The sequence below is a fragment of the Heterodontus francisci genome, chromosome 20 (genome assembly GCF_036365525.1).
Source record: "Heterodontus francisci isolate sHetFra1 chromosome 20, sHetFra1.hap1, whole genome shotgun sequence".
Classification (NCBI taxonomy): domain Eukaryota; kingdom Metazoa; phylum Chordata; class Chondrichthyes; order Heterodontiformes; family Heterodontidae; genus Heterodontus; species Heterodontus francisci.
Window position 1 is genome coordinate 30,145,907 of NC_090390.1, and position 27,683 is coordinate 30,173,589.

The window sequence follows — 27,683 nt, forward strand, 5'->3', positions numbered from 1 at the left end:
TTATGGACAGCGAGTTCCAGGTGATTATCACCCACTGCATAAAAAGGTTCTCCCTCATACTCCTCCTGTATCTTTTGCCCAAAACCTTCAATCTGTGTCCCCTAGACAATGTAGCATTAGTTAATGGGAACAGTTGTACACCTCTATCAAATCTCTGCTCAATCTCCTTTGCTCCAAGGAGAACAACCCCAGCTTTTCCAACCTAATCTTGTCACTAAATTTTCCCATCCCAGGAACCATTCTGGTAAATCTCCTCTGTACCCTCTCAAGGACCCACACATCCTTCCAAAAATGTGGTAACCAGTATTGGATGCAGGATTTTCTAATCATCGTTTCAATGGGCTGAAGGTCAAGGTGGGCACGTTGACCTCTGTGCCCAAATTCCTGATGTGCTGTCCCAGTGCACAAGGTTCTGGCGGAAGAACTCCAGTTCAGAAAATGTACCCACATAGCCAAGAATTTGCTGCTGCCAAATTTAGCTGAGTGTTATCATGTTCCCATGACATTCCACTGTCCATTCTTTTAAAGGGTTTGTTAACTCATTTAAAAGAAACAAGTCAACGTCACTATTAAAGTAGAGGAGGGTAATAGGAGCGTGTTGAGCTTCATCCTCTAATCTCACCAATTTCAGTAATTTCTGGGATTATATCATATCACCAGTACAGTGTCAGCCTTGGTTCAGTGGGAAGGCTCTTGTCAGGAGGTTGTGAGTTCAAGCCCTACTCCAATGACCTGAGCCCATAACCTAGGCTCCAGTGCAGTACTAAGGGAGTGCTGCACTGTCTGAGGAGCCGTCTTTTGGATGAGCAGTTAATCTGCCTGCTCACTCACCTTGAAGTAAAAGTTCACATGGCACTATTTCAAAGATGATCAGGGAAGTTCACCCAGTATCCTGTCCCAAGTTTGTAACACACCAACATCCCTTAAAAAAATGCTTATGGGATCTTGCTGTGTGCCATTACCTACTTTGTTTCCCTAAATTACAACAATGATCACACTTCAAAAGTACTTCATTAGCTGTGAAGTGGTTTGACATTTCCTGAGGTCACAAGAAACTCTAATGCAAGTTAAATATTGTACATATTGTTACGACCAGGTGAGAAAGGAGTCTAGGGGTTCCCTCTCAGCCTTTGCTGGTCTGACTGTAACAGTGTTTAATTTTTAAAACACCATGTTTTTAGCTCCCCCTCAGTGAATCCTTGTTCACTGCTCTCCAATTGTAAGGCAAAGAAATCAACCAGACAGGTTTTCATAGATTTAAACAAGAAAAGTGTAAGTTTATTAACCTTAAATCTCTAATGCAATTAAAACTATTACGAATACGCAACCAAACCACACTAGCATGCATACACGATAAAGACACACGCAGATAGAGACAGAAAATGAGAAAGAATAAAAGGGAAAAGTTTAAAGCAATAGCTGGAGTTCATTTACTGTCCTTTGAGTTTGATGCAGAGTCTTTGATTGCAGTTAATACTTGCTGTTTTGTTGGGGCCCAGCACACACTTTCAAACTTGTTTTGATGTAGGAATCTTCTCTCTTGAAGTTTAAGTGGCTTCAGTGAACCTGGAAATTCGTGAGAGGGAGAAAAAGCCAGGGAGAGAGACCTTCCTTCTCTTTTGTCTTCAAAGCAGTCTCTGTCTTCAAACTGTCTGTGAACACAATTCAAAAACCCTGGACCAGCTGGTTGGTCATTTGACTAGGTTTTTCCAACAACTCTTCTGCATTTTTTGTGGATTCTCCATCTTAGCAGACACCCTCAGTGATGGTGCGGGGGGGGGGGGGGGGGAGGGGGTGGTGGTGATGGTGGATGGAATGCTGGCTTGTTACACATTCAATGTTTGATGATCAAAATCCATTTTGGATAATTGGATCGTGGGACAGTTCCATTGTCTCTCCAGGCAACTGTCTCTTAGAATGAAAATGTTCCCAGCCACTGCTGTGATCTCTTTAAACAAGTCACCTTTTCAGTCCAGCAATAGTTTAAAATTAATGTTCATATGACAAAGTTAATATTTCTCATTCATGACAGGTGGGGACTTCATGGCACCCAGCGGAATGAATTGCGATTTTTGGAAGAGCATTTCATTAAAAAAAAATAGAGAGAAGAGTAAGTACAGGAAAACACACATGCATCTCTCTCATTCATTCAGAAATCCTGAAAATTGTTACCCCCTGTCTTTTCTTGGTAACAGTGCTGCTTTAAACTTCTCTTTCTGGCATCCCAATAAACATGTGATTTTTGGGGAAGTTTTCCAGTTTGCACATTTCCATGAGTGCCTCGGGCGTCTTTGTTCCTGTTGAGGTCTGCAGGGGGAGGGTTATATTTAATTAGTCCTCAGTTGGAATTCTGCTCGGGAGAGTCAGTAGCGGGTGGATCCATTCTGGACTCTCTTTCAGTGCTTTGATGAGTTATGCAAGGGCTTTTCACCTTAGGGGATGGTTGGTTCCCTTTTCTCCTGACTGTGGGGGGAATTCCTTGCTAATCTCCCCTTTGTCCTCTGGGACACTCCTGCTTGCAGCTATTTGCCGAGATTCTACTGCACTCACCTGTGGCACTTCAACTAGGTGAGGCGTCACCCTCACAGTTTCTCTGCCCTCTTCAGAACTTCCTTTGTCCCTAAAGGTTTCTGTAAATGCTGTTAGCAACTCTGGTGGGGTGCTTCTAGTGTCTGAATTTACATAGGAGAATGTGAAGTCTAACTTTTCAAGCATTTCGTGCTTGGCTGACTGGACAGTAGGGGTTTCCATTTGGGAATCCTCCAGGAATTCTTTTAATCTGTCTTCTTTGTCCCTTTTTGCCCTTTCCTCTCTAATTTTTTGCCAGCATTGTGCCTGCTTGGCCCTTTTTCTCAGCAGGGGTCCCTTACAGTTTACCAGCCCTCTGCTTGTGAAAGCCGGTTCAGGACCTAGGGGTGCCAATTTCACAAAGGTTAAGGTTTCCCTTCAACCTGACATATGTGGCAACTCCTACAGTACTCCACCACATCTTTGTGGAGTTTTGGCCAGTCAAACTGCTGTCTTATACAGGCTTTGGTTTTTCGTATACCGACATGTACAGCCACTGTAATCTCATGGGTCACTTTTAATATTTCTCTCTGGTACCTCTGCGGCACCACGACCTGGTGAACCACTGTCCACTCTTTGTCCTCAGGTCTGTGAGAAGTCCACTTCCTCATCAGTACCTCATTCTTTAAATAGTAGCAATCAGGGACTCCCTCTGCTTCAATTTCTGACTGGGTAGCCTGTGCTAATTCTTTCAATACTGGGTCAGCTCGCTGAGCCTCAGCTAGGGAAAATTTATTTAATTCATTCCCTGGGTCTTCTAACTTTCCAAAGGAAGTCTCAGACAGACAGACCACATGGTCATCTGCCTGCAGTGCCAATTCAGTCTCCTCTGGGGGAGCTGGTTTGATCATGGCCTGATTCACTACACATGTAGGGAAACTGCAGGGGACCATCTCCTGCCACTGCCCTGATTCTCTGACTTCCTGTGATCTCTCTCTCACTACTGGGGAAGCTACCACCTTCATCCCTGCCAGATCATTACCTAGCAGCAGGTCAACCTCGTCCACAGGCAAACTAGGGACAATCCCTACGGTCACTGGTCCTGAAACTTAGTCACACTCCAAGTGCACCCGACGTAAAGGTACAGGCATACACTGCCCTCCAATCCAAAAGGTCAAGCCTTTTCCCAGTAAAAGGGATCTCATGGCCCCTGTGTCCCTGAGGATTACTATGGGCGTGCTTGCCCCACTTGAGGGGTATGGGGTTACTCTCCCTTCAGGCACAAAATCCTGGTAATCTTCAGGAATCTTATTAAATTTTCCTGCACACGCAGAAGTATGCTTTCTGGGTCTTACAACTGGTGCGGTTAAAGCCACATGTTATTCAGCTGTGCTTTCCATCAGGGTCCTTTCTCCTTCACTGAGCGGGTGTATTCCGAATAACCCTCTTGGCTTTCCCTGTAGTTTCCAGCAGTCAGCTCTTAGATGACCTGCTTTATTACAATGGAAGCACACAGATCTCTAGGCTTCACTCCTACTTACAGCACCTTACTTTTTGGCTGGAGAAGGGCTCCATGTGTCTCCAGCTTTTCTTTCTCTCCCAAGACTCCTTGGGCTTCTATCACGTTCCCACCCTTTGTCCTTTTTGGATTTGTGGGGGTGACTAGGAAAGGTTTTCCCCTGGGGAACCGACTTATAGATTAAAGCAAACTCATCAGCCAGCACTGTGGCTTGCCGGGCTCTATGAACTTTCCGTTCCTCTACATGCATCTTTATGGAGAGTGGGAGAGAGTTTTTAAAGTCCTTGAGCAAAATTACCTCTGAGATTTTCATAGCTGAGCTGCACTTTAAGAGCCCTCAACCACAGGTCAAAAGCCAGCTGCTTCCTTCTCTCAAACTCCAAGTAAGTTTGATCATCTTGCTTTTTGAGGGTTCAAATTTTCTGGTGATAGGCTTCCAGTACTAGCTCATATGCCCCGAAGATAGCATTTTTCGTCAGTTCATAATTGGATGAACTCTCATCTGGCAACAGGAAATAAACCTCATAGGCTTTTCCTATTAATTTGCTTTGTAGCAGGACAGTCCAAGTCTCAGCTGGCCACTTTAGCTGCCTTGCAAGTTTTTCAAAAGATACAAAAACATGCTTCCACAGCACCCTCATTGAATTTGGAATCAACTGGGAAAATTTCAACAATTCTGTACCCAGCCCCGAATTATGGTCATCCATATTGACCATGCTTTCACTAGAGTTACTCTGTTGCACCTTAGTTAACTCAAGCTGCCTCAGCTCTCTCTCTTAGCATTCCTTCTGGCAGTCTCTTTCTTTCTCTCTCTCTCTGCTCCATCTTTTTCTTTCTCCTGTCTCTCTCTTCAAATTCAAGTTTCCTCTGTTCCAATTGTATCTTTGCTAGCAATACCTGTCCGAGTCTATTTCTAACCCTGTTTCTGGTTCTTCTGATTCAAGGGCAAAATGATTGGCCACTAGTCTTAGGAGTTCAGACTTTCTAGGCTTGGCATGGACAGTGATACCACACTGCTCAGCCATTTTTCCCTAGACAGTGCTTTTAACTTATGCCAAGTAATTTCACCCTGGCTTGGGGAGTTACTGGCTTCAGTCGCAGACATGTTAGTATTCTAGCATACACACTACAAGAAAACCTGTAATGAAATCTTTTCCCTTTTTGATTGGGATCAATTTGACTTCCCACTTCCAATTTCTCATTTGTCTGTGGGTCGAATCTGGACGCTAGTCCCCAAATTTCAGTTACGACCAGGTGAGAAAGGGGTCTAGGGGTCCCCTCTCAGCCTTTGCCTGGTCTAACCGTAACAGGGTTTAATTTTTAAAACACCATGTTTTTAGCTCCCCCTCAGTGAATCCTTGTTCACTGCGCTCCAATTGTAAGGCAAATAAATCAACTAGACAGGTTTTCTTAGATTTAAACAGGAAAAATGTAAGTTTATTAACCTTAAACCTCTAATTCGGTTAAAACTACTATGAATACGCAACGCGACCAAGCTAGCATGCATACACGATAAAGATACACGCAAATAGAGACAGAAAAGGAGAAAGAATTAAGGGGAAAAGTTTGAAGCAATAGCTGGAGTTCATTTACTGTCCTTTGAATTCGATGTAAAGTCTTTACAATTAAATCTTGCCATTTTGTTGGGGCCCAGTGCACGCTTTCAAACTTGTTTTGATGTAGGAGTCTACTCTCTTGAGGTTTAAGTGGCTTCAATGGATCTGGAAAGTCGCGAGAGACAGCACGCCAGGGAGAGAGACCTTCCTTCTCTTTTGTCTTCAAACTGTCTGTGAACACAATTCAAAAACTCCTCGGCCAGCAGGTTGGCCATGTGACTAGTTTTTTTCAACAACTCTCCTCCATTTTTGTGGATTCGCTATCTTAGCAGACACTCTCAGTGGTGGGCGGGGTGGAGTGTTGGTGGATGGAATGCTGGCTTGTTACACATTCAATGTCTGATGATCAAAATCAGTTTGGGTTAATTGGATCGGGGGACAGTTCCATTGTCTCTCCAGGCAACTGTCCCTTAGAATACAAATGTTCCCAGCCACTGCTGTTATCTCTAAACAAGTCAGCTTTTCAGTCCAGCAACAGTTTAAAATTAATGTTCATATGACAAAATTAATATGCCTCATTCTTGGCAGGTGGGGTTTTCATAACAATATAGTGACAAATTTTAATTCCAAAAACAAGCAGGTTTGGGTCGGGTGGGGTTTGAAGTGCTAAAAGTCTGAAACCCAAACCACTTTCAACCCATCCACTTCCAGTTTTAACGGAGGTGGGATGACAGGTGGGCAACCAACCTGCTTGCAGGAGGCAGGATGACACTTTAAATATTATAATGAGGCTATGTGCCACATTTTTATTCATTATTGAAATTTAACTGTTTCCCGAGCCTTAGGAAACTCACCAGCTAAACCGGGATGGGGGACTGCTGAATCAGGAGGTAAGTGACTTTCCGCCTACCAGCTCGATCCAGCGTGCCAGCCTAAGCCCCCCCGGCATCGGATGCACCCCAAATCGACCACCACCCCCAGCTCCCTGAAATGAACAACACACCCCCACCTCCCAGTCAGCAAATAGACCTACCTGGTCGTTCAGCCTCCAGCATCCTCTGGACTGTTCCCTGCCTAACTGGAAGCTAAGCCTGTCAATCTGGCTGGTTTTCGGGTGGAGAACCTGTCAGTGACATGAAAACTCCAGTGTGCAGAAGAATCTTATCTTCCAGATACCCTGCGATCTACCGCTTCCCCCCGCTCGCCACCCCCCCAAACCGCACCCCCCCCCCCCCCCCACTAGCTCCCATGGGTAATTCACAATTCTCTTCAAATACTGTAATCATGGATACAGTGGAAAGCTCACACTATACTTATTATTTTAACGTTTTGCTGAATTTAGAATCAGCTAAGGAATTGTTTCTAAAGGCCGATGAATTGAAGGTGATAATGCCTTTCAACAGAAATTCAGAAGTGGAGGCCCAATAATATCTCTAAAGAGAGAGGGCTGGCTGATGTGTGTATACTTTTCATTAGAAAACTGGAAGATAAGTAAAACCTTTAAACAAAACAAAGGTGGGGAAGAAAACGGTATGCTGAAGTATGAGGAACACTGACTCCTGTTACAGAGTAGGGTGGGTGGGAAAAATGGCTGCTTATGGATTTTTTTCTGAAAAGCTAGAAACATAAAAAGATCATCTCAATGAAAACACATAAAAAGAATGAAAGGATAGGAAAACAAGATGAATGGAAAGGCTTGAAGAGGACAGATCTGCAAATGTCTGAAATTGGAAATAAGATCAGAAAATACACAACAGACTGCCAGGACCAGAAATGAGATGAGATGGGCTAGAGCCCCCAGCTACCGACCCCAAACTCGAATGAACATTGGGTCTAACTTGGAACGTCAACCCCTCTCCTATCTCGCAGAGAACGGCGGACCCGCTGTGCATCACAATCACTCCCTGCTTCAAAGAAAATGAGGAAGCTAGCTGTGTTTTGAATTTTATACTTTTTGGTGGGTGTATAATAGAATAAAGTCTGATCCTTCCCATGAGAGGCCCAAGTACATATTTATCTCCTCCCTTCTTGCCATCCAAGGCCTCAAACACTGTTTCCAGGTTAAACAGTGAAAGTACTTCTTTCAATTTAGTATACTGTATTCACTGTTCACAATGTGGTCTCTTCTACACTGGGCAGACCAAACCTAGATTGAGTGATAGTTTTGTGGAACACTTCCATTCAGTCTGTAAGTGTGACCCTGAGCTTCCTGCACTTGCCACTTTAAGTCTCTGCTCCACTCCCACTCTGACCTCCTTCACCATTCCAATGAAGCTCGATGTAAGCTCAGGAACAGCACCTCATCTTTCAACTGGGCACTTTACAGCCTCCTGGATTCAACATTGAATTCAACAATTTCAGATCATACCACTGCCCCTTTTTTGTTTTGGATGACAGCTGTTGGTGATGATTCTGTTTTTCACATTTATACCTCCTCTAGATTCACCTTTCGTTTCTTTACTTCCCCCATTACCATCTCTTTTTGTTTTTTTCACTATCATTTCTTTTGTCATTTAATCTCTCTTGCCTTCCACCCTATCACAGACCTTCCCATTTGTTCTTTGCTCCCTTCCCCTCATTCCATGCCTGGTTTACAACTGTTACATCTGTAAGTACTGTCAGTTCTGACAAAGGATCACTATCCTGAAACATGGGCTTCAATTTATCATTGGGTAGGAGGCCCCACCCTCAGTCCAAAAAGTGGGGGGCAACATCTGTCCGCTGTGCCTGGGAACCACGGCAGGATTATATGCCCCCCCACCCCCCCCAAGGCCCTTAATTGGCCTTGAGCAGGACTTCCACCCCTCTGAGTCAGGAAGTCCTGCCTCGAAGAGCTGCCGGCCAATCAGCAGGCTGGCAGCTCTCAGTCCCAGCAGCGTCACCAGGAGCGGTGGCTGCTGCTGGGACTGCACCCAGCTTCAGCAGCAAGAGGACGCTGGCCTGGAAACACGCTAAGTGTCTGGGGCCTCGCTGGGGACAATCAGCTGGGCCCCAGTGAGGTAAGGGGTGTTGGTTCATGTGGGGGGGGGGGGGGGGGTGGTGCGTAGTATTATGTAGCGGGGACAGTTGGGCCATGGTGGGGGGCCCTCCATGGGGCACTGGATGCCCGATCAGGAGGGCCCTCCCCCCAACCTGCAAGGAGGCCGCCAGGTTTTACTTGGCAGCCTCCTGGGGGACCACCCGCCAGCCGGTCACTGGTAAAATACCAGCAGCAGTGGAAGGAGGCCCTTAAGAGGCAGTTAATTGGCTACTTAAGGGCCTTGATTGACCCGGAACGGGTGGGCCGTTTCTCACCACTGCCGCCCCTCGTAAATTTGCAGTGGGGGGCAGGAAGGTGTTGGGAATGGCACTGCCCCCCCCTCAATTTTATGACGCCCCACCCCTCCCCACCCCCGCCACCAGCCTGCTCCTGTGGGAGGGGCGGGGGTGCAAAATTCCAGCCATGAATTCGGTTTCTCTCTCCACAGATGCTGCCAGACCTGCTGAGTATTTCCAGCATCTGTAGTATTTTGCTCTTGCTTTTACTTTTGTTCAGTTTTGGCTCTTACTATAATAACTACAGTAGGAGAAAGAAGCAGCGAGGATTTGTGGAACACCTTATCATTGTCTGTCAGGGCAACTCAAGTCATTTCACATTCCATTAACTAATATTGTCATATGGATAAATATAGCAGTCATATTCCCGCCCAAAAATTAGATGAACAAAAAGCTAATAAATGTTTGGTTGAAGGGAGAATGTTGGACAGATCACTAAGGGAACTCTTAATTATTGAAATTTGCGCCATGCAAGCGAATTATCAGAAGGGGCCTCAGTTTAGCGTGTCAACCTAAGGACAGCACCACTAGATATACACAGCACTGAAGCGGCAGTCAAAACTTGTGCTTATATTCTGGAGTGGGGCTTGAAACCGTGGCCTTCAAACTCGGGTGAGTGAGCTACCAAATCAGCCACTCTGATACCCAAAGGAACGCTAAGAACTTGACTATAGAAATGTTAGTCAGCTTTGGAGACTGTTAAAATGGAGGAAGAGTCTTAGTCATGATTATTAGATTTAAATAATGACCAGTTATGGAACGCTCGAGCAATCAACTTTGGATTATTTCTCAGAAAAACGTCATCGCAATCAATAATTGCAATAATATGCAAACACACTTGCTGCTAACATGAATGTAGAGAAACATCCCTTAATTTTTTAAAATTAAAACAAAACTGACATGATGGAATGATTTAAAGAGAGTGACTTGACTTTGGGGTCGAGTCTTTTGCTTCTGTGTTCTGTGGTTACACTGAACCCCTCATTTAGAAATGCCTTCAAAATCATGCCACTGTAGCTATTACTTTCTAAATAACAGTCTGAACTCTGAAAGATCCCATTTGGGTTATCAATTCTACAAGAAAACATTGGTTGCACACTTACACTAGATACGATTGGAGGTGTTAAAGTGCCTTTTCTTAATCCTTCCCAGTTAAAACCTTCAAACCACCTGGGAAAAAAAAACAAATGTGCTTTGTTGTACATTTTCTAAAAATTAAGTATTTTCCATTTTACACAAAGCAATGGTACTAATAGATTTTAAGGCAGACACACTGCAAGTCAGCAAACAGTATCTGTGCATTCTCTGTATCTAAGACTTGTCTCTGAGATCTGAAAGTGCATTGCAAGTCCAGAAATTCTCATCTGTATGCCTGAGGTTAATTTTCACTGAGATTTAAAGTGACGCAGCTCAATCTAGGAGTTATTCAAGAACTCAAGTTCATCCTCCAGCATGGAGTTGGCTAGCACTGCTTTGTGTCATATCTATGATGATTAAATATGCAACTCAATTATCAATTGTTAGTATTATTATATATACACTTGCTCTCATGTGTACACACTCAACCTCCCATGGTATTGCTCACGAGTAAACTGGGATGCAAATTCTTCAATGTTCTAAAACCTGAATTTATTTTCTCAGTTCTAGTCTTTCAAAATACATAAAACTTAATTTAAAACTTATTCTGTGTGATAAAATGGCTTGTCCAGTGACCATGCGTATTGTGGCAAAGACGGAAACAATTCAGGAAGAAACAGTGAAAGGGGTAATTAGACAGATTCTTCTCCTGATAATCAATATCAGGAATTAAATGTTTTAATTGCATAAAGCAGATGAAATGGTAAAATGTATTTGCCAAGTTTTTGATGTGAGAGTGGCAGAAGCTGGAGGCTCAGTACCTGGCACATCGGGGGAAGACTTTGGGGATTGATGTTTTCTGAGATTAAGAAAATTTTTACATGTGCCAATCAGCTGCAAGAAATTTTCTGAAGAGAAGTAGATTTACCTATAATTAAGGATGATAGAAAGTGTGACACGGACAGGAAATTCATTTAATACATTCATTTTTTACTACATTAAATAATAAAACATAAGAATATAAAACATCGGATTTTTCTTGAAGTGGCTGACAATGTAATGGTGGACGTAAGGCTTACCATTTGTCTCAATGTGGGCAGCGACTACAAAAGCAGATCAGGAACACGTGCACAATGTGTATTAGGCATGCAATGTTCATCTAAATTAGGCACCTACTGTGTAATGTAGCTGGTGTACCTGAATAGTGCTCTCGCCAACACTGCCCATTTAGTACAGGTCCTGAAGGGCAAGTTGCCCTTAAATTAAAAAAAGTGGACACCTCTGCCCTTTTCTTACCCAGGAATCACTGTCATCAATGCCCTGTGGCACCTTCCTATGCCTTGCCATGCCTATTGCACCCTGTGAAAGTGCCTGAACCACAATAGGCAATGAGAAGCCCTTCATTGGCTGCTGGTGCCTCATATGTTGCCTTGATATTCTTGGCATATCACGAGAGATATGCTTGGAATGCCAGTAAGTTATGGAGCTGAGCTAATCTTGTAATATCGTGCATAGCCAGCACAGGCAGCTCCTCTGGGTGGGAGTCCAGAATGTCTAAATTGATCTCCACCCAAAAATCGGAATGGGCGAATTTCCAGCGACAATTTTTTTTAAACCATGTTTCATCCCACTGCCGCCCTGTTTATCCGAAACGAAAAGCAGTCCCAACATGTTTCCTTACGCAGTGTTGGACCTCTGCCATCTCCCTCAACAGACTGGTGGCATCAGTAACTCAATGTGCACGTTAAGTGAACATTCAATAATTTTAACTGAACCTTGATTAATCCAGCTTAACAAGGAAGAAAACCCTAAATACTGAGTCTGGCACTGTGTTCAACAACTGCTCATGCAAAATAACAATTTGAAGAAAGAGGGTAAAAGTGAATTAACGACTAAAATTGCTACATCATAATGTACACTTAGTGGAGTCCCATGTGTTGAAAACAAGGAGTCTCTTGTTTTTTTTATTCATTTGGGGGATGTGGGTGTCGCTGGCTAGGCCAGCATTTATGGCCCATCCCTAATTGCTCTTGAGAAGGTGGTGGTGAGCTGCATTCTTGAACCACTCCAGTCCTTAGGGTGTAGGTACATTGACAGTGCTGTTCGGAAGGGAGAGGTTGCTACAATACACTTAAATAGTTAAGTAGGTTGCTTTAAGTCTGACACAATATTGTACAAAGATGCTCAAAGGCAAGACTCACTTGTGCTTTTGAATGTCTTTAACTCCATTTTTCAAGTTCCCAAGTCTTTCTGATGGATTGTCCCTGTTAAGAAAGCAGAGAATCCTTTTTGAATGATTGAATCCCTCTACAATACTTTGACCTTTTCTTATGGCCGTGTTTTGAATTATACTTCGAAACAATTTAAAGTAGCAAGAGGAGAGGGAGGACCTCTCTTCTAAATGTCAGAGAGGCAATTGGTCAAATAGATTTACAACTCTGACCAGTTAGCCGGTTGAACTTTTCACATCCTGCTGTGATCAGTTCAGTCAGAGACTCACCTGCATAGTTTCTTGATGAGGTTAGCAGCATTTTTGGTAATTTTCTTTGGAAATTCAATCATGTCAATTCCACGAAGTATGATGTTATACGTTTTCATGGGGTCAGGACCGGAGAATGGTGGGCTTTATAAAAAGGAAGAGGCAACACTAAATTAGAAACAGTTTTCACCAGGACTATGAAAACAAAGGCCTTTTAGCTGCAGTGTTAAATTAATGAATTTCTATACTTCTTTCCATCTTTATATTTGGTTTTCTTCTCCATGATGCCTTTTTCTTACCATCAAAGGATAAAAATCTTTTCCTGTTCTCATAAGAAATAACTTGCAATTACATGAAACATATCACATCCTCTGACTATCCCAAATTACCTCGCAGCTAAACAATTATTTTTGAAGATTATTCACTCTTGTTTTGCAGCCACATGCAGGAGCCAATGTGCACACAACAAGATCTCATTAACAGCACATGTGATGAATAGCCGGTTAATCTGTTTTTTCAGTCATGTTGATTGAGGTATGCAAATTTGCACACAGCAGGATCCGACAAACAGCAATCAGATAACTGATTATCTAATCTGCATTAGTGATGTTGGTTGAGGGGTGAACATTGGCCAAACACCAGACTTCTTTGAGTAGTACCATGGGATCTTTTATGTCCACCTGAATAGACAGACGGGGTCTTGGTTCACTGTCACATCTGAAAGACGGTACCCCCACCAATGCAGAACTCCATCGGTACCAAACTGAAATGTTAGCCTGGATGTTATGCTGATGCTCTGAAGTGAGACTTGAAGCCACAACTTCTGACTCAGAGACGGGAGTGCTACCAACTGAGTCGGACAGATAGTTTTTATGTCAATATCTATAGGATAATTGAGATTGCATTTGTAACATAGTTACTTCCCATCAAGCCTGTTCATGAATAAAAGCAAAATACTGCGGATGCTGGAAATTTGAAATAAAAACAAGAAACGCTGGACATACTCAGCAGGTCTGGCAGCATCTGTGTAAAGGGAAGCAGAGTTAACGTTTCGGGTCAGTGACCCTTCTTCGGGAGCTCCGAAGAAGGGTCACTGACCCGAAACGTTAACTCTGCTTCTCTTTCCACGGATGCTGCCAGACCTGCTGAGTATTTCCAGCATTTCTTGTTTTTATTAAGCCTGTTCATGAACATTGGTAAACCAGGATTTGAATCCAGTTTCTGCTAACATATGAACTTGCAGTGCCCTGAGGTGAAGTTTGGCACCAGTCAGAGATAGATCATATGGGGGAGGGTGACTTGCATCATCTTGTGGCTTAGGAAGGGGCACATTGAGTATTTGGAGATGTTTGTGTGCAGCACTGTTTGCAGCCTTTTCTCAGCTTGGGAAATACTGTGGACCTAGAGGGATAGAATGGTTATAGTAAATCAGAGGATAGACTGAAGTGGGACTTTAGAAATGTGACTGCTGAAGTGTGACAGGAAGTGTGTGCTGTGCACACAAGTCTTGTAATATGTTAATGATGGATGAGCAGGCTGAAGCAACTATAAACAATGTAGGGTACTGCAATTATGTTCTGGATTTTCTCACCTGCCAGTTAGGAGTTCGTACATTAAAATTCCCAGTGACCAGTAATCTGCTGATATGTCATGGCCTTTGTTCAAGATGATTTCTGGAGCCACATATTCTGGAGTCCCACAGAATGTCCATGTTTTCTTTCCAAACCCTATTTTCTTGGCAAACCCAAAGTCCACCTAATGACACAGACAAGTAAATTTAATTTGCGACTTTGCTATGTCCTTCTGGGCTGAAAATTGGAACATTACACTCTGAGAGGCTGAAACAGCAAGTAACATTCACCCCACACAAGTGCCAGACGATGACCATCTCAAACAAGAGAGTATCTAACCATCTCCCCTCTATGTTCATGCATTACCATCACTGGATCCCCCTTATCAACATCCTGGGGGTCACCATTGACCAGAAATTGAACTGGACCAGCTACATAAAAGCTGTGGCTACAAGAGCAGGTCAGAGGCTGGGAATCCTGCAGCGAGTAACTCACTTCCTGTCTCCCCAGAGCCTGTCCACCATCTACAAGGCACAGTCAGGAGTGTGATGGAATACTCTCCACTTGCCTGGATGGTTGCAGCTCCAACAACACTCAAGAAGCTTGACGCCATCCAGGACAAAGCAGCCCGCTTGATTGGCACCCCATCCACAATCTTCAACATTCACACCCTCCACCATCGACGTACAGTGGCAGCAGTGTGTACCATCTAAAAGATGCACTGCAGCAATGCACCAAGGTTCCTTTGACAGCACTTTCCTAACCTGTGACCTCTACCACCTAGAAGGACAAGGGCAGCAGATGCATGGGAACACCACCAAGTTCCCCTCCAAGCCACACACCATCCTGACTTGGAACTATATCACTGTTCTTTCACTGTCGCTGGGTCAAAATCCTGGAACTCCCAGCACTGTTGGTGTACCTACACCTTAAGGACAGCAGCGGTTCAAGAAGGCAGCTTGCCACCACCTTCTCAAGGGCAATTAGGGATGGACAATAAATGCTGGCCTAGCCAGTGACACCTACATTCTAAAAACAAATTTTAAAAAATAGTCAATGCTTAATGTTTGGCTTAGACTATGTAGCCATCAAGCTCAGTCTTCATTTACTGGGTGGTACAGATGTCAATGCATGGGAATTCTTGGCTGCAATTTCCCTTATGGTGATGGCAGCTGATTTCCTTCTCGCTAAGGAGGGAGGTTAATATGGGCTTCATGCACAACCATTGCACCAATGGTCAGCTGAAGGGCAAATTGAGCAGAATCCTGAAAACAGATAGACTGAGACCTAAGGCCTGCCTTTCCTCTTGTTTGAGGAAATGAGGCTGGGAATCTAAAGTAGGGAAGAAAACATTTACAGGATTGAGTGAACATGAACTTGATGTCAATACTTAGGTTATCGGGCCTCGATTTCCCAGGAAAATTGGCCTTTGGAGCTTTTGGGATATGGTTCTCACATTCACGTTGCACAGTTGGGCAGAGGAAAGTAGGGAGGTATAGAGATGGAAACTTTTAGGTTAAAAAAATAGATCAGTGGCATGAATCATGTAGAGAAACAATGAAAGCACAATTATAATAATCAAAAGAGAGAATGATGGACAGAGAAGGAACGGCTAGCAGAATTGAACAGTTTATGTTCTAAGTATTTATTTAGTTGTCCTTAATTTAACAGTATAAAAACGCCTTTGAATTGCAGGTAGTGTTTGATTCAGTGCTGCAGCCTATGAACTGAAAGCTTAAAGAGGCAGCCAAGGGTGCTTCATATTTCCTCCCTTCACCCCACCACCCAACCCGACATTTTAAGAGTAGACCTTTTTAATATATCAAAGCCTTCCAATACTCACCAGTTTAGCATAGCCCCGATGATCAAGGATTAGGTTCTCTGGCTTGAGGTCCCTGTAAATAATTCCTTTGGAATGCAAATAGGCAAAGGCTTCCACCACACAGGCTGTGTAAAAACGCGTGGTAGCATCATCAAATGAACCTCTGCAAGAAAAATACCAAAAGGCAGACATTACACCTGTGGAATTGTGCCATAAAACATACAATGCCAGATCTGATGTATTAGTTTAATGGCTCAGATTGGCATGAGATGCAGCTAGTGGTGCAGCCAGGTATTGTGCTGTATATATATTTGACTCCATCTTGATGCCATGCGTGCACACTCCATATGCAAATATTATTATAATGTAGATTATGAGGTGACAACGGGAGCTGGCTGAAGGGTTTTAGTGCCGGATGTCACTGCACACAATGTAATTGTACAGAGACTTAATGCAACTGTATCAATTCATCCCTCCACAATCTTAATCGATTTATTTAAAAGGAGTTGGCTCCTCTGTAAAAATAGCAGAGAGAGAAACCTGTGGTAAGTGTTTGTACAAAAATATTGTACTTTCAAGGCTTTCAAGAAGATGGAGGTCATGGTGGGAGGTGGATTTTGGGAGTTTATGGATCCTGAACCGGGGACATGATGATAAACTCAAGAAACCACAGCCTAGGTGTAACTTGAGACATAAATCTCATGCATAGAACTGTTATCCCATGCAATGGACTCACATCTAACACAATGAAAATGGACTGAGTGGGGCCCTTTGATGGATGATGCAAGCTGGATGGGTTGAGTGGCTTGTTTGCACATTCCAATTTGAATGATAGTAGTTTAGTTATTTTAAGTACAAAGGTGCCACGTACCTTTTAATATTGTCTTCTTTGTATCTACGGAAAAAGGTCAATAAAATATTATTCAAGGAAAAAGGCTGCCACAATATAGCTGGGAATTTGTCCCTTTAAGGACAGTGGTTTGTTACAAAAGCTTCGAATAATCTTTGGGCAGCATGTGCTGTTGGCTTCCTTTTTTTTTAACATATATATGAGAGTGAGAAGTATTGGGAGCTATTTTCAACTTTACTGCCTGGGCAGTAATCTCGCAGAGTGAGCTGCCCGCCCTTTAGAGAACCCATCCGATTTTTTGTTCTGTTGATTTCAATGGTACAAAACTACGAGAGTGGGCGGGAGATTCGCTCCATCAAGTTACTGTCTTGGTGGTGATGGCTATATTATTAGTCCAGGCCTCTGGATTACTAGTGCAGTAACATAACCACTTCACTAAACCACCCCGAGATGTTGGTGTACTTTAGATGCTAATCCTTAGGATTCTCAATTTTTCTCTAGCTAATCTGATATGTTGCAAACTTTTCAAAAGAGATGTTCAGAAAAAGATTGGCAAATGTGCTAACATTTCTTTGGTAAAACACAGTGCCGCTGTTTGACAAAATGTACTGGAGAATTCTTTCGTCGAGGGCAGTGCAATTTAACTTAGCTCTGCCTTCCCTCCTGCATAGAGGTTGCTCAAAGTACTTAGGAATTCGATCAAAGCTTTGGAAAATAATTCAGTCTATACAAGATTTCTACAGCATTCAACTTAGGTACCTATCAAACAGAGAAACAATCCAAGCATTTTAGAAGCAGTCACTTCTAGGTCAGCTAAAACTCCTCCAGAATTTTCACGGTTCATAATACATAGAAGTTGTGCTTTAATGCAATACAACACATCTCAAAGCAAGATTAGATAAAATGATAGCTTAAATCACTGTCCTGCCGAATGAATGCTCAGTTTTTATTTATTCATTCATGGGATGTGGACGTCACTGGCTATGCCAGAATTTATTGCCCATCCCTAATTGCCCTTGGGAAGGTGATGGTGAGCTGCCTTCCTTCTGCAGTTCATGTGAGGTAGAGACACCCACTGTGCTGTTAGGAAGGGAGTTCCAGGATTTTGACCCAGTGACAGTGAAGGAACGGTGATATAGTTCCAAGTCAGGATGGTGTGAGACTTGAAGGGGAACTTGCAGTTGGAAGTGTTCCCATGCATTTGCTGCCCTTGTCCTTCTAGTTGGTAAAGGTCACGAGTTTGGAAGGTGCTGTCGAAAGGAGCCTTGGTGCCTTGCATCTTGTTGACGGTACACATTGCTGCCACTGTGCGTCAGTGGTGCAGGGAGTGAATGTTTGTAGATGGGGTGCCAATCAAGTGGGCTGCTTTGTCCTGGATGGTGTCGAGCTTTTTGAGTGTTGTTGGAGCTGCACCCATCCAGGAAAGTGGAGAGTATTCCATCACACTCCTGACTTGTGCCTTGTAGATGGTGGACAGGCTTTGGGGTGTCAGGAGATGAGTTACTCGCTGCAGGGTTCCTAGCCTCTGACCTGCTCTTGTTGCCACGGTATTTATATAGCTATAGTTTCTGGTCAATGGATAACCCCTAGGATGTTGATAGTGTGGGATTCAGTGATCATAATGACATTGAACGTCAAGGGGAGATGGATAGATTCTCTCTTGTTGGAGATGGTCATTGCCTGGCATTTGTGTGGCGCAAATGTTACTTGCCACTTATCAGCCCAAGCCTGGATATTGTCCAGGTCTTGCTGCATTTCTACACGGACTGTTTCAGTATCTGAAGAGTTGCGAATGATGCTGAACATTGTGCAATCATCAGCAAACATCCCCACTTCTGACCTTACGATTGAAGGAAGGTCATTGATGAAGCAGCTGAAGATGGTTGGGCCTAGGACACTACCCTGAAGAACCCCTGCAGTGATGTCCTGGAGCTGAGATGAGAGACAGGATTTATATGCATCTGGAAAGGCATGATCTGATTAGGGAAAGCCAGCATGGCTTTGTGCGTGGGAAATCAAGTCTCATGAATTTAATAGAGTTTTTTGAGGAGGTGACCAAGAGGATTGTTGAGGGCAGGGCGATGGACATTGTCTACATGGACTTTAGCAAGGCCTTTGACAAGGTCCCGCATGGTAGGCTGGTCCAGAAGGTTCGAACACATGCGATCCAGGGTGAGCTAGCAAATTGCATACAAAATTGGCTTGGTGATAGGAGGCAGAGGGTGGTAGTGGAGAGTTGTTTTCAGATTGAAGGCCGGTGACCAGTGGTGTGCCGCAGGGATCAGTGCTGGGCCCTCTGTTGTTTGTCATATATATTAATGACTTGGATATGACTGTAAGGGGCATGATTAGTAAGTTTGCAGATGACACCAAAATTGGTGGTATAGTGGACAGTGAAGAAGGTTGTCTAAGGTTACAACAGGATATAGATAAACTGGGAAAGTGGGCAAGGGATTGGCAAATGGAATTTAACGCAGCCAAGTGTGAAGTGATGCATTTTGGGAAGTTAAACCAGGGCAGGACATATACAGTGAATGGCAGGGCCCTGGGGAGTGTTGTTGAGCAGAGAGACCTTGGGGTGCAAGTACATAGTTCCCTGAAAATGGCAACACAGGTAGACAGGGTGGTGAAGAAGGCATATGGCATGCTTACCTTAATTGGCCGCGGCATTGAGTACAAGAGTTGGGACGTCATATTACAGTTGTACATGACGTTGGTTAGGCCGCATTTGGAGTACTGTGTGCAGTTCTGGTCGCCGCACTACAGGAAAGATGTGATTAAGCTAGAGAGGGTGCAGAAAAGATTCACAAGGATGTTGCCTGATTTGGAGGGCTTGAGTTATAAAGAGAGATTGGATAGGCTGGGTCTGTTTTCCCTGGAGCGAAGGAGGCTGAGAGGGGACATGATAGAGGTATATAAAATTATGAGAGGCATAGATAGGGTAGATAGCCAGAGTCTGTTTCCCACGGTCGGGGTGACTAAAACCAGAGAGCATAGATTTAAGGTGAGAGGGAGGAGCTTTAAAGGGGATCAAAGGGGTACATTTTTCACACAAAGAATAGTGGGTATCAGGAATGAGCTGCCTGAGGAGGTGGTGGAGACAGGAACAGTAGCGACATTTAAGAGGCATCTGGACAGGTACTTGAATGAGCAAGGCATAGAGTGATATGGAATTAATGCAGGCAGATGGGATTAGTATAGATAGGCATTATGGTCGGCATGGGCACGGTGGGCCGAAGGGCCTGTTTCTATGCTTTAGAACATTAGAACATTACAGCGCAGTACAGGCCCTTCGGCCCTCGATGTTGCGCCGACCTGTGAAACCATCTGACCTACACTATTCCATTTTCATCCATACGTCTATCCAATGACCACTTAAATGCCCTTAAAGTTGGCGAATCTACTACTGCTGCAGGCAGGGCGTTCCACGCCCTTACTACTCTGAGTAAAGAAACTACCTCTCACATCTGTCCTATATCTATCACCCCTCAACTTGAAGCTATGTCCCCTCGTGTTTGCCATCACCATCCGACATTCTTCCTTACATCCCCCCCACCCATCGCTGCAACCGAAGCTCTTGCCAAAAACCTTAAATCTGTGTCCCTTACTCCTTGTACCACCAGCTAATGGTAACAGATTTTCTTTGTCTACCTTATCTAAACCAGTCATAATCTTGTACACCTCTATCAAATCTCGCCTCAAACTCCTTTGCTCCAAAGAGAACAAAGCCAACTTGTCCAACCTAACCTTGTAGCTAAATTCCCTGATCCCCGGAACCATTCTGGTAAATCTCTTCTGCACCATCTCTAGGACTTTCACATCCTTCTAAAGTGTGTTGGCCTAACCAGAGCTTTAAAAAGGTTCAGTATAACTTCCCTGATTTTGTACTCAATTTGTGAAGCCCAAGATCCCATATGCTTTGCTAACTACTCTCTCAATATGTCCTGTCACCTTCAAAGATTGCTGCACATGCACCCCCAGGTCCATCTGTCCCTGTATGCTCTTTAGAACTGTGCTGTAAAGTACATACTGCCTCTCCCTACGCCTTCAGCCAAAATGCAGCACTTCGCACTTGTCTGTATTAAATTCCAATGCTGTATGACTCTATGACTCTATTTCTAATTGATTGCAATTTGGGGGGAAATCAACAGTGAACCCTATGGAGGAGTGTAGACTCTGACAGCAACTTCTGGATCTTTGCATTTAACTGTGCATTTGTGGCCTCCAGCAGTTGCTTTCAGTTTCAGATAGTGAACGCTGATAGCAATGCCAGCGAAACTATCGCAAAATCTGGGCCCTCAGATCATTTTACGCATGTCTCATTTATGATCTTGTCCAGGAGCAAACTTTATGGGAATGGAGAGTTTATGACTTAACAAATGAAATGGTTTACAGGGTTAACAGTTGAATGGATCCAATGAATAATTTGAGTCTGCTCATGTACCAAGGTCTGTGCAAAAGCCTGAATTTCCATTGTGAACTGCAATGGAAGAAATTGCCTCTGGCAGCAGATTCATTAAATTATCTCTTTCAAATGGTTCACCTACATTATCAACATTATGTTGAGCATCATCACAAAGAAAGGAGAGACAATCTACCTCAGCCTTCATAGGGAATACTTCTACTATACATTGTTAAAACAATCTGACTCTATATGAGCCTTGGGCTCAAATTGCAATCAGCATTGAAAAGTTACATCGAAAATGTATTTAAAAACATAAAATAATATCCTATATTGAACCTAATACTTTCCACTCAGCAAATCTTGTTCGCACTTTGTACCTGACTTTAGCAATTGTCTGAACAGTTAGTAGCGGAATGCTAAATTCATATTAACAGGTTTCACTTGATACTGGTTATTAATGAGTTAACCTGCAATCTTATCATTTTTATTTCCAAGTGAACTATATTTTGTGCAAAAAGTGGCTTGATATCTTATGACAGCAGGTGGCGCCAAAGGATAGGGTAGGTAATATTGGACGATCAGTAATTGTAAATTCTCACTAAATATTAAGGTAAACAAAATTGATGGACAGGTTAATTTAAAATTATTAGGAGTGCTTCTTGTATTTTATTAATGATACAGCATGCACTGAAACAGCCATGACGTTTCAATTTCTTATCACTTGGATTTTCTATTAAAGCTACTAACATAAAAATGAAGGAACGGTATTGCTGTCAGTATTCAACCACAACCACAATTTACAAGAATTACATAGAGTCAGAGTTATACAGCACAGAAACAGGCCCTTCGACCCATCGTGTCCGTGCCAGCCATCAAGCACCTATCTATTCGAATCCCATTTTCCAGCACTTGGCCTGTAGCCTTGTATGCTATGGCGCTTCAAGTGCACATCTAAATACTTCTTAAATGTTGTGAGGGTTCCTGCCTCTACCACCTCTTCAGGCAGTGTGTTCCAGATTCCAACCACACTCTGGGTGAAAACATTTTTCCTCAAATCTCCTCTAAACCTCCTGCCCCTTACCTTAAATCTATGCCCCCTGATTAGTGACACCTCAGCTAAGGGAAAAAGTTTCTTCCTATCTACGCTCTTCATAATTTTGGATATCTCAATCAGGTCCATTCTCAGCCTTCTTTGCTCTAAGGAAAACAACCCTCGCCTTTCAGTCTCTCTTCATAGCTGAAATGCTCCAGCCCAGGCAACATCCTGGTGAATTCCCTCTGCACCCTCTCCAGTGCAATCACATCCTTCCTGTAATGTGGCGACCGGAACTGTACACAGTACTCCAGCTGTGGCCTAGCTTGTGTTTTATACAGCTCCATCATAACCTCCCTGCTCTTATATTCTATGCCTTGGCTGATAAAGGCAAGTATTCCATATGCCTTCCTAAACACCTTATCTACCTGTGCTGCTGCTTTCAGTGATCTATGGATAAGTACGCCAAGGTCCCTCTGACCCTCTGTACTTCCTAGGGTCCTACCACCCAATGTATATTCCCTTGCCCTGTTAGTCCTCCCAAAATGCATCACCTCACACTTCTCAGGATTAAATTCCATTTGCCACTGCTCCGCCCATCTTACCAGTCCATCTATATCGTCCTGTAATCTAAGGCTTTCTTCCTCACTATTTACAACACCACCAATTTTCATGTCATCTGCGAACTTACTGATCATACCTCAGATATTCACATCTAAATCATTAATGTACACTACAAACAGCAAGGGTCCCAGCACCAATCCCTGCAATACACCACTGGTCACAGGCTTCCAATCACAAAAACAACCCTCGACCATCACCCTCTGCCTCCTGCCACTAAGCTAATTTTGGATCCAATTTGCCAAATTGCCCTGGATCCCTAAGGCTGTTACCTTCTTAACCAATCTCCCATGCGGGACCTTACCTAAAGTCTTACTGAAGTCCATGTTTCCTACATCAACTGCTTTACCCTCATCTACACATCTAGTCACCTCCCCGAAAAATTCAATCAAAGTTTGTTAGACATGATCTCCCCCTGACAAAGCCTTGCTGACTATTCTTGATTAATCCCTGCCTCTTCAACTGGAGATTAATCCTGTCCCTCAGAATTTTTTCCAAGTTTCCCTACCACTGATGTTAGACTCACCGGCCTGTAATTACCTGGTTTGTCCCTGCTACCCTTCTTGAATAATGGTACCACATTCACTGTCCTCCAGTCCTCTGGTACCTCTCCTGTGGCCAGAGAGGATTTGAAAATTTGTGTCAGAGCCCCTGCAATCTCCTTCCTTGCCTCACATAATAGCCTGGGATACATCTCATCTGGGCATGGTGATTTATCCACCTTTAAGCCCGCTATTACTTCCTCCCTTTCAATGCTAATTTGTTCGAGTATATCACAAACCCCCTCCCTGATCTCTACACCTACATCGTCCTTCTCCATAGTGAACACAGATGAAAAGTAATCATTTAAAACCTCACCTATGTCCTCCGGCTCCACACACAGATTGCCACTTTGGTCCCTACTCTTTCCCTGGTTATCCTCTTGCCCTTAATATACTTATAAAACGCCTTGGGATTTTCCTTTATCTTGACCGCCAGGGTTATTTCATGCCCCCTCTTTGCTCTCCTAATTACTTTTTACTTTAAATACTCCCCTACACTTTCTATACTCCTCTATGGCCTCTGCTGTTTTCAGTGCTCTGAATCTGTTATAAGCCTCCTTTTTTTTTTCCTATCCAATCCTCTAAATCCCTTGACATCCGGGGTTCCCTGGGCTTGTTGGTCCTACCCTTCACTTTTACGGGAACATGTTGGCCCTGAACTCTCACTATTTCCTTTTTGAATGACTCCCACTGGTCTGATGCAGACTTTCCTACAAGTAGCTGCTCCCAGTCTACTTTGGCCAGATCCCGTTTTATCATATTGAAATCAACCTTCCCCCAATTCAGTACCTTTATTTCCGGTCCATGTTTGTCCTTTTCCGTAACTACCTCAAATCTTAGAGTTATGGCCACTATCCCTGAAATGCTCCCCCACTGACGCTTCTACCACTTGTCCGGCTTCATTCCCTAGGATTAGGTCCAGTACTGCCCCTTCTCTTGTAGGACTTTCTACGTGCTGGCTCAAAAAGCCTTCCTGTATGCACTTTATGAATTCCACCCCCTTTAATCCTTTTGCACTAAGACTATCCCAGTTTATACTGGGGAGGTTGAAATCCTCTATTATTGTTAATACTGTTAATCAACGATCTCAATTCATCTGCCTTACTTGTAAGGCTTCTTGCATTAAAATAGATACAATCCAGCCTTGCATTATTCAATTGCGCCTTAGCAGGTCTATATTTGCTCTGTCTTCCAGACTGACAGTTTCTCTTCTATATTTGACTGTGCATCACCCCCTACTGTACCTCCAGTCTGTATTCCATCCCCCTGCCAAATTAGTTTAAACCACCCCCCGCCCCCCGACCCAACAGCACTAGCAAACCTCCCAGCAAGGATGATTGTCCCGTTCCGGTTCAGGTGCAACCTGTCCAACTTGTACAGGTCCCACCTTTGCCAGAAACAGACTCAGTGATCCAGGAAACTAAAGTCCTCCTTCTTGCACCATCTCCCCAGCCACGCATTCATCTGCTCTATAACCTCCTATTCCTATACTCACTAGCACGTGGCACCGGGTGTAATCCAGAGATTACAACCTTTGACATCCTGCTTTTTACTATGCTACCTAGCTCCCTAAATTCTTGTTGCAGGACCACATCCCTTTTTCTACCTATGTCGTTGGTACCAATGTGAACCACGACCTCTGACTGTTCACCCTCCCCCTTCAGACACATATATGAGTAAGAGAAAGTGAGGGAGGGAAAGGGTGTTGTGTGTGTTCAGAAGTGTGAGAGTTGTGTATAAAGGAGTGTGAGGGAGGGAGGAAGTGAGGAGTGGAAGGGACAGCGAGGGGGAGTAAGAAAGGGAGTCAATGCCTTTGTGCTTTCAGAAGTGTGAGAGTCAGTGTGTGTGTGAGTGAGGAGAGGGAGGGAGAAAATGAGGGGGAGTGAGGAAAGGAGACAGACTGAGCTGGATTTTATGAGCTCGCCGCCGATCTCTGTGACGAGCTCAAAAAATGGCGGCCCGTGCCAAAGAGCTGCTGCGATCTTAAGCGCAGCGACTCATTTAAATAGCCGGGGTGGCCTGACCCTCCCCCCACCCCCATCTTGTGGATGGGACAGGCTCTCCGTCCCTGGCAATGATGTCAGTTGCCTGTGTGCAGGTACTGCCACCATTTTCAAAGGGCAACCAGCCCTGCCAGCATATTTAAATTATTAAAGAAATATCCCCCCAAAAGTAAATAAATAAATTTCCTATGCTCCTTCCCCACCGCCCCCAGTAACGATTACACTAACAATTTGCCCTTTGCCCCCACTAAACACTTTTACATTTGACTTCTCCCCCCGCACCCTACAAACTGCACAAAGTTTAAGGTTCAACCCTTCCCACCATCCCTTACAGCTATTCGACCCCACCCCCCCGCACCGACAAACTTACCTCATTCCCCCCTCCCCACCAGTGTCATGCCCCGTTTCCCCAGGAGAATCGAGCTGGACCCTCCTGGCGTCGATGTCCTTGGCGGGCCTCATCCAGAGCCATCTCCAGGTCCACCGCCATGGATCATGATGTCCAGGGCTTCTTAAAATCCAGCCCACTGTGTACATGTGTTCAGAAATGTGAGAATGAGTGTGTGGCAGTATACGTACAGGAGTGAGATGGGAGATTTAATATACAGTTCAGGATCCGATAAATTTACAGAGGAGGCCATATGCCATTTTAGGGCAGCACTGGGTGGGGTGTGCACCATGCTGTAGAATCCGCTGGTGGTCCAGCTGAAGAGAAGCTCTGAGATAAATTTTACTGTGTTTATATGGGGCTAAGAAAAGCAGACGAAATTTGACCACCCCGCAGAGCCATAGGGCTGCCCTGAGGTGCTTGTTTTTGATGCATACTTCACCAGCCCAACCCCAATGAGGTCCAGCCCACAAGATGGAACTGCCTCCTGCTGGGATTACTGGGCAGCCAGTGGGGCTTCATCAGTTGCCCATTCTGAAGTCCATGCCGTGGCATAATCTACTCCAATACATAGAGGAGTACGGGATGCCGTGGATGCACAGGATAGCGTGTGCGTGCGCGCACAAGACAGGAAATGTAAAAGTGTGCCACAGAGAAATAGATAGTGATGGAGATTAGTGCAACTTTGTGTGAGGATAGATGTTGGAGAGTATGGGTGCAGTACGGAGTGTGAGGGCAGATGGGTGAGAAGACAGGCATGCGAAGGTGGGTGTGAGGGAGGGAAGGCATGTGAGGATGTGGGTGTGCGAGGAAGGGGGCATGTGAGAGTGTGGGTGTGAGAGAGAGGGCATGAGAGAGTGTGGGTGTGAGAGAGGGAGGGCATGTGAGAGTGTGGGTGTGAGAGAGGGAGGGCATGCGAGAGTGTGGGTGTGTGAGAGGGAGGGCATGTGAGAGTGTGGGTCTGTGAGAGGGAGGGCATGCGAGAGTGTGGGTCTGTGAGAGGGAGGGCATGCGAGAGTGTGGGTGTGAGAGAGGGGGCATGTGAGAGTGTGGGTGTGAGAGAGGGAGGGCATGTGAGAGTGTGGGTGTGTGAGAGGGAGGGCATGTGAGAGTGTGGGTGTGAGAGAGAGGGCATGTGAGAGTGGGGACGGGTATGCGAGAAGGCAGATGTGAGATTATATGTGTGAGAATGTAAGGATAGAAGTGACTAGGAACATGCTTAGTGTGGTTGTTCGAAATTTCTCTTCACTATTTTAAAAGACTAAAAATGGATACATTTATCTATTAAAGAGGAAGAATATTAGTCTGACTTATTAGACGTTTGCAGGAAAATGAGACCAGTAATTCCACCCCTCCCCATATACTTACATCCTAATTCTGCTCACTTTATCCTGCAACAATTGTGCATTCTTGTCAATTATAATTTGCATCCTAGAATTGAGTCAATCGGACCAATATAAAGGAGCTTTATATTGACTTTAATAGAGGAGAACATTGGGTGGTGTGCTTTGTGCCAAAGATCTGCCAGAAATGGTCTACAATTATAAACCGCAATTCACGTCATTGGTTTGCACCTCACTACAGCTAAGGATGACACTGAAACCAGTGTTTCAATGACATAGCTTATCTTTGAAGATTAAACTAAGTTTTGCAAATGTTTTGCAATAACAGCATGAGAGATTAATTTGGTAAAAATGTACTTTTTCATCCTTCGTTATTCAGCTTCATCCCATAACAAGTGTTTAACCTTCTCCTCAGTGGTGATGTTGCAGTGCCACCAATGGTGAGAGGGTGTAATTACAGCTTGGTCCATTAACATAAACAGTTCCACTGTAAATGTAGACACAGGAATTTATAACAAGAATATAAAAGTACAGACTGCCTTTAAAAAGGCACTCATTTATGTCTGCACTGAGTCAATGGGCCACACCCTCTAATCACATTCACATGGAGATGACACTTGGTCTTGATTCACTATGTGCAATTAGAGATTG

The 27,683-nt window shown here is 44.1% G+C and overlaps 1 protein-coding gene across 6 annotated transcripts in view; it reads right to left on the reverse strand.

Moving 5' to 3' along the window:
* Positions 1 to 27,683, reverse strand: part of prkg1b (protein kinase cGMP-dependent 1b) — an 847,749-nt gene that overhangs the window by 2,215 nt on the left and 817,851 nt on the right. For 4 of the 6 annotated variants that reach the window (XM_068052491.1, XM_068052494.1, XM_068052495.1 and 1 more), the window contains 6 exons: positions 16,719 to 16,742; positions 15,869 to 16,010; positions 14,046 to 14,209; positions 12,476 to 12,598; positions 12,177 to 12,239; positions 10,002 to 10,068 (listed from right to left, as the gene is read on the reverse strand). In XM_068052491.1, the coding sequence (XP_067908592.1) occupies positions 10,002 to 10,068; positions 12,177 to 12,239; positions 12,476 to 12,598; positions 14,046 to 14,209; positions 15,869 to 16,010; positions 16,719 to 16,742 (583 nt within the window). The remainder of the gene's footprint in view (positions 1 to 10,001; positions 10,069 to 12,176; positions 12,240 to 12,475; positions 12,599 to 14,045; positions 14,210 to 15,868; positions 16,011 to 16,718; positions 16,743 to 27,683) is intronic. The other 2 variants (XM_068052493.1, XM_068052492.1) reach the window with 1 other exon arrangement.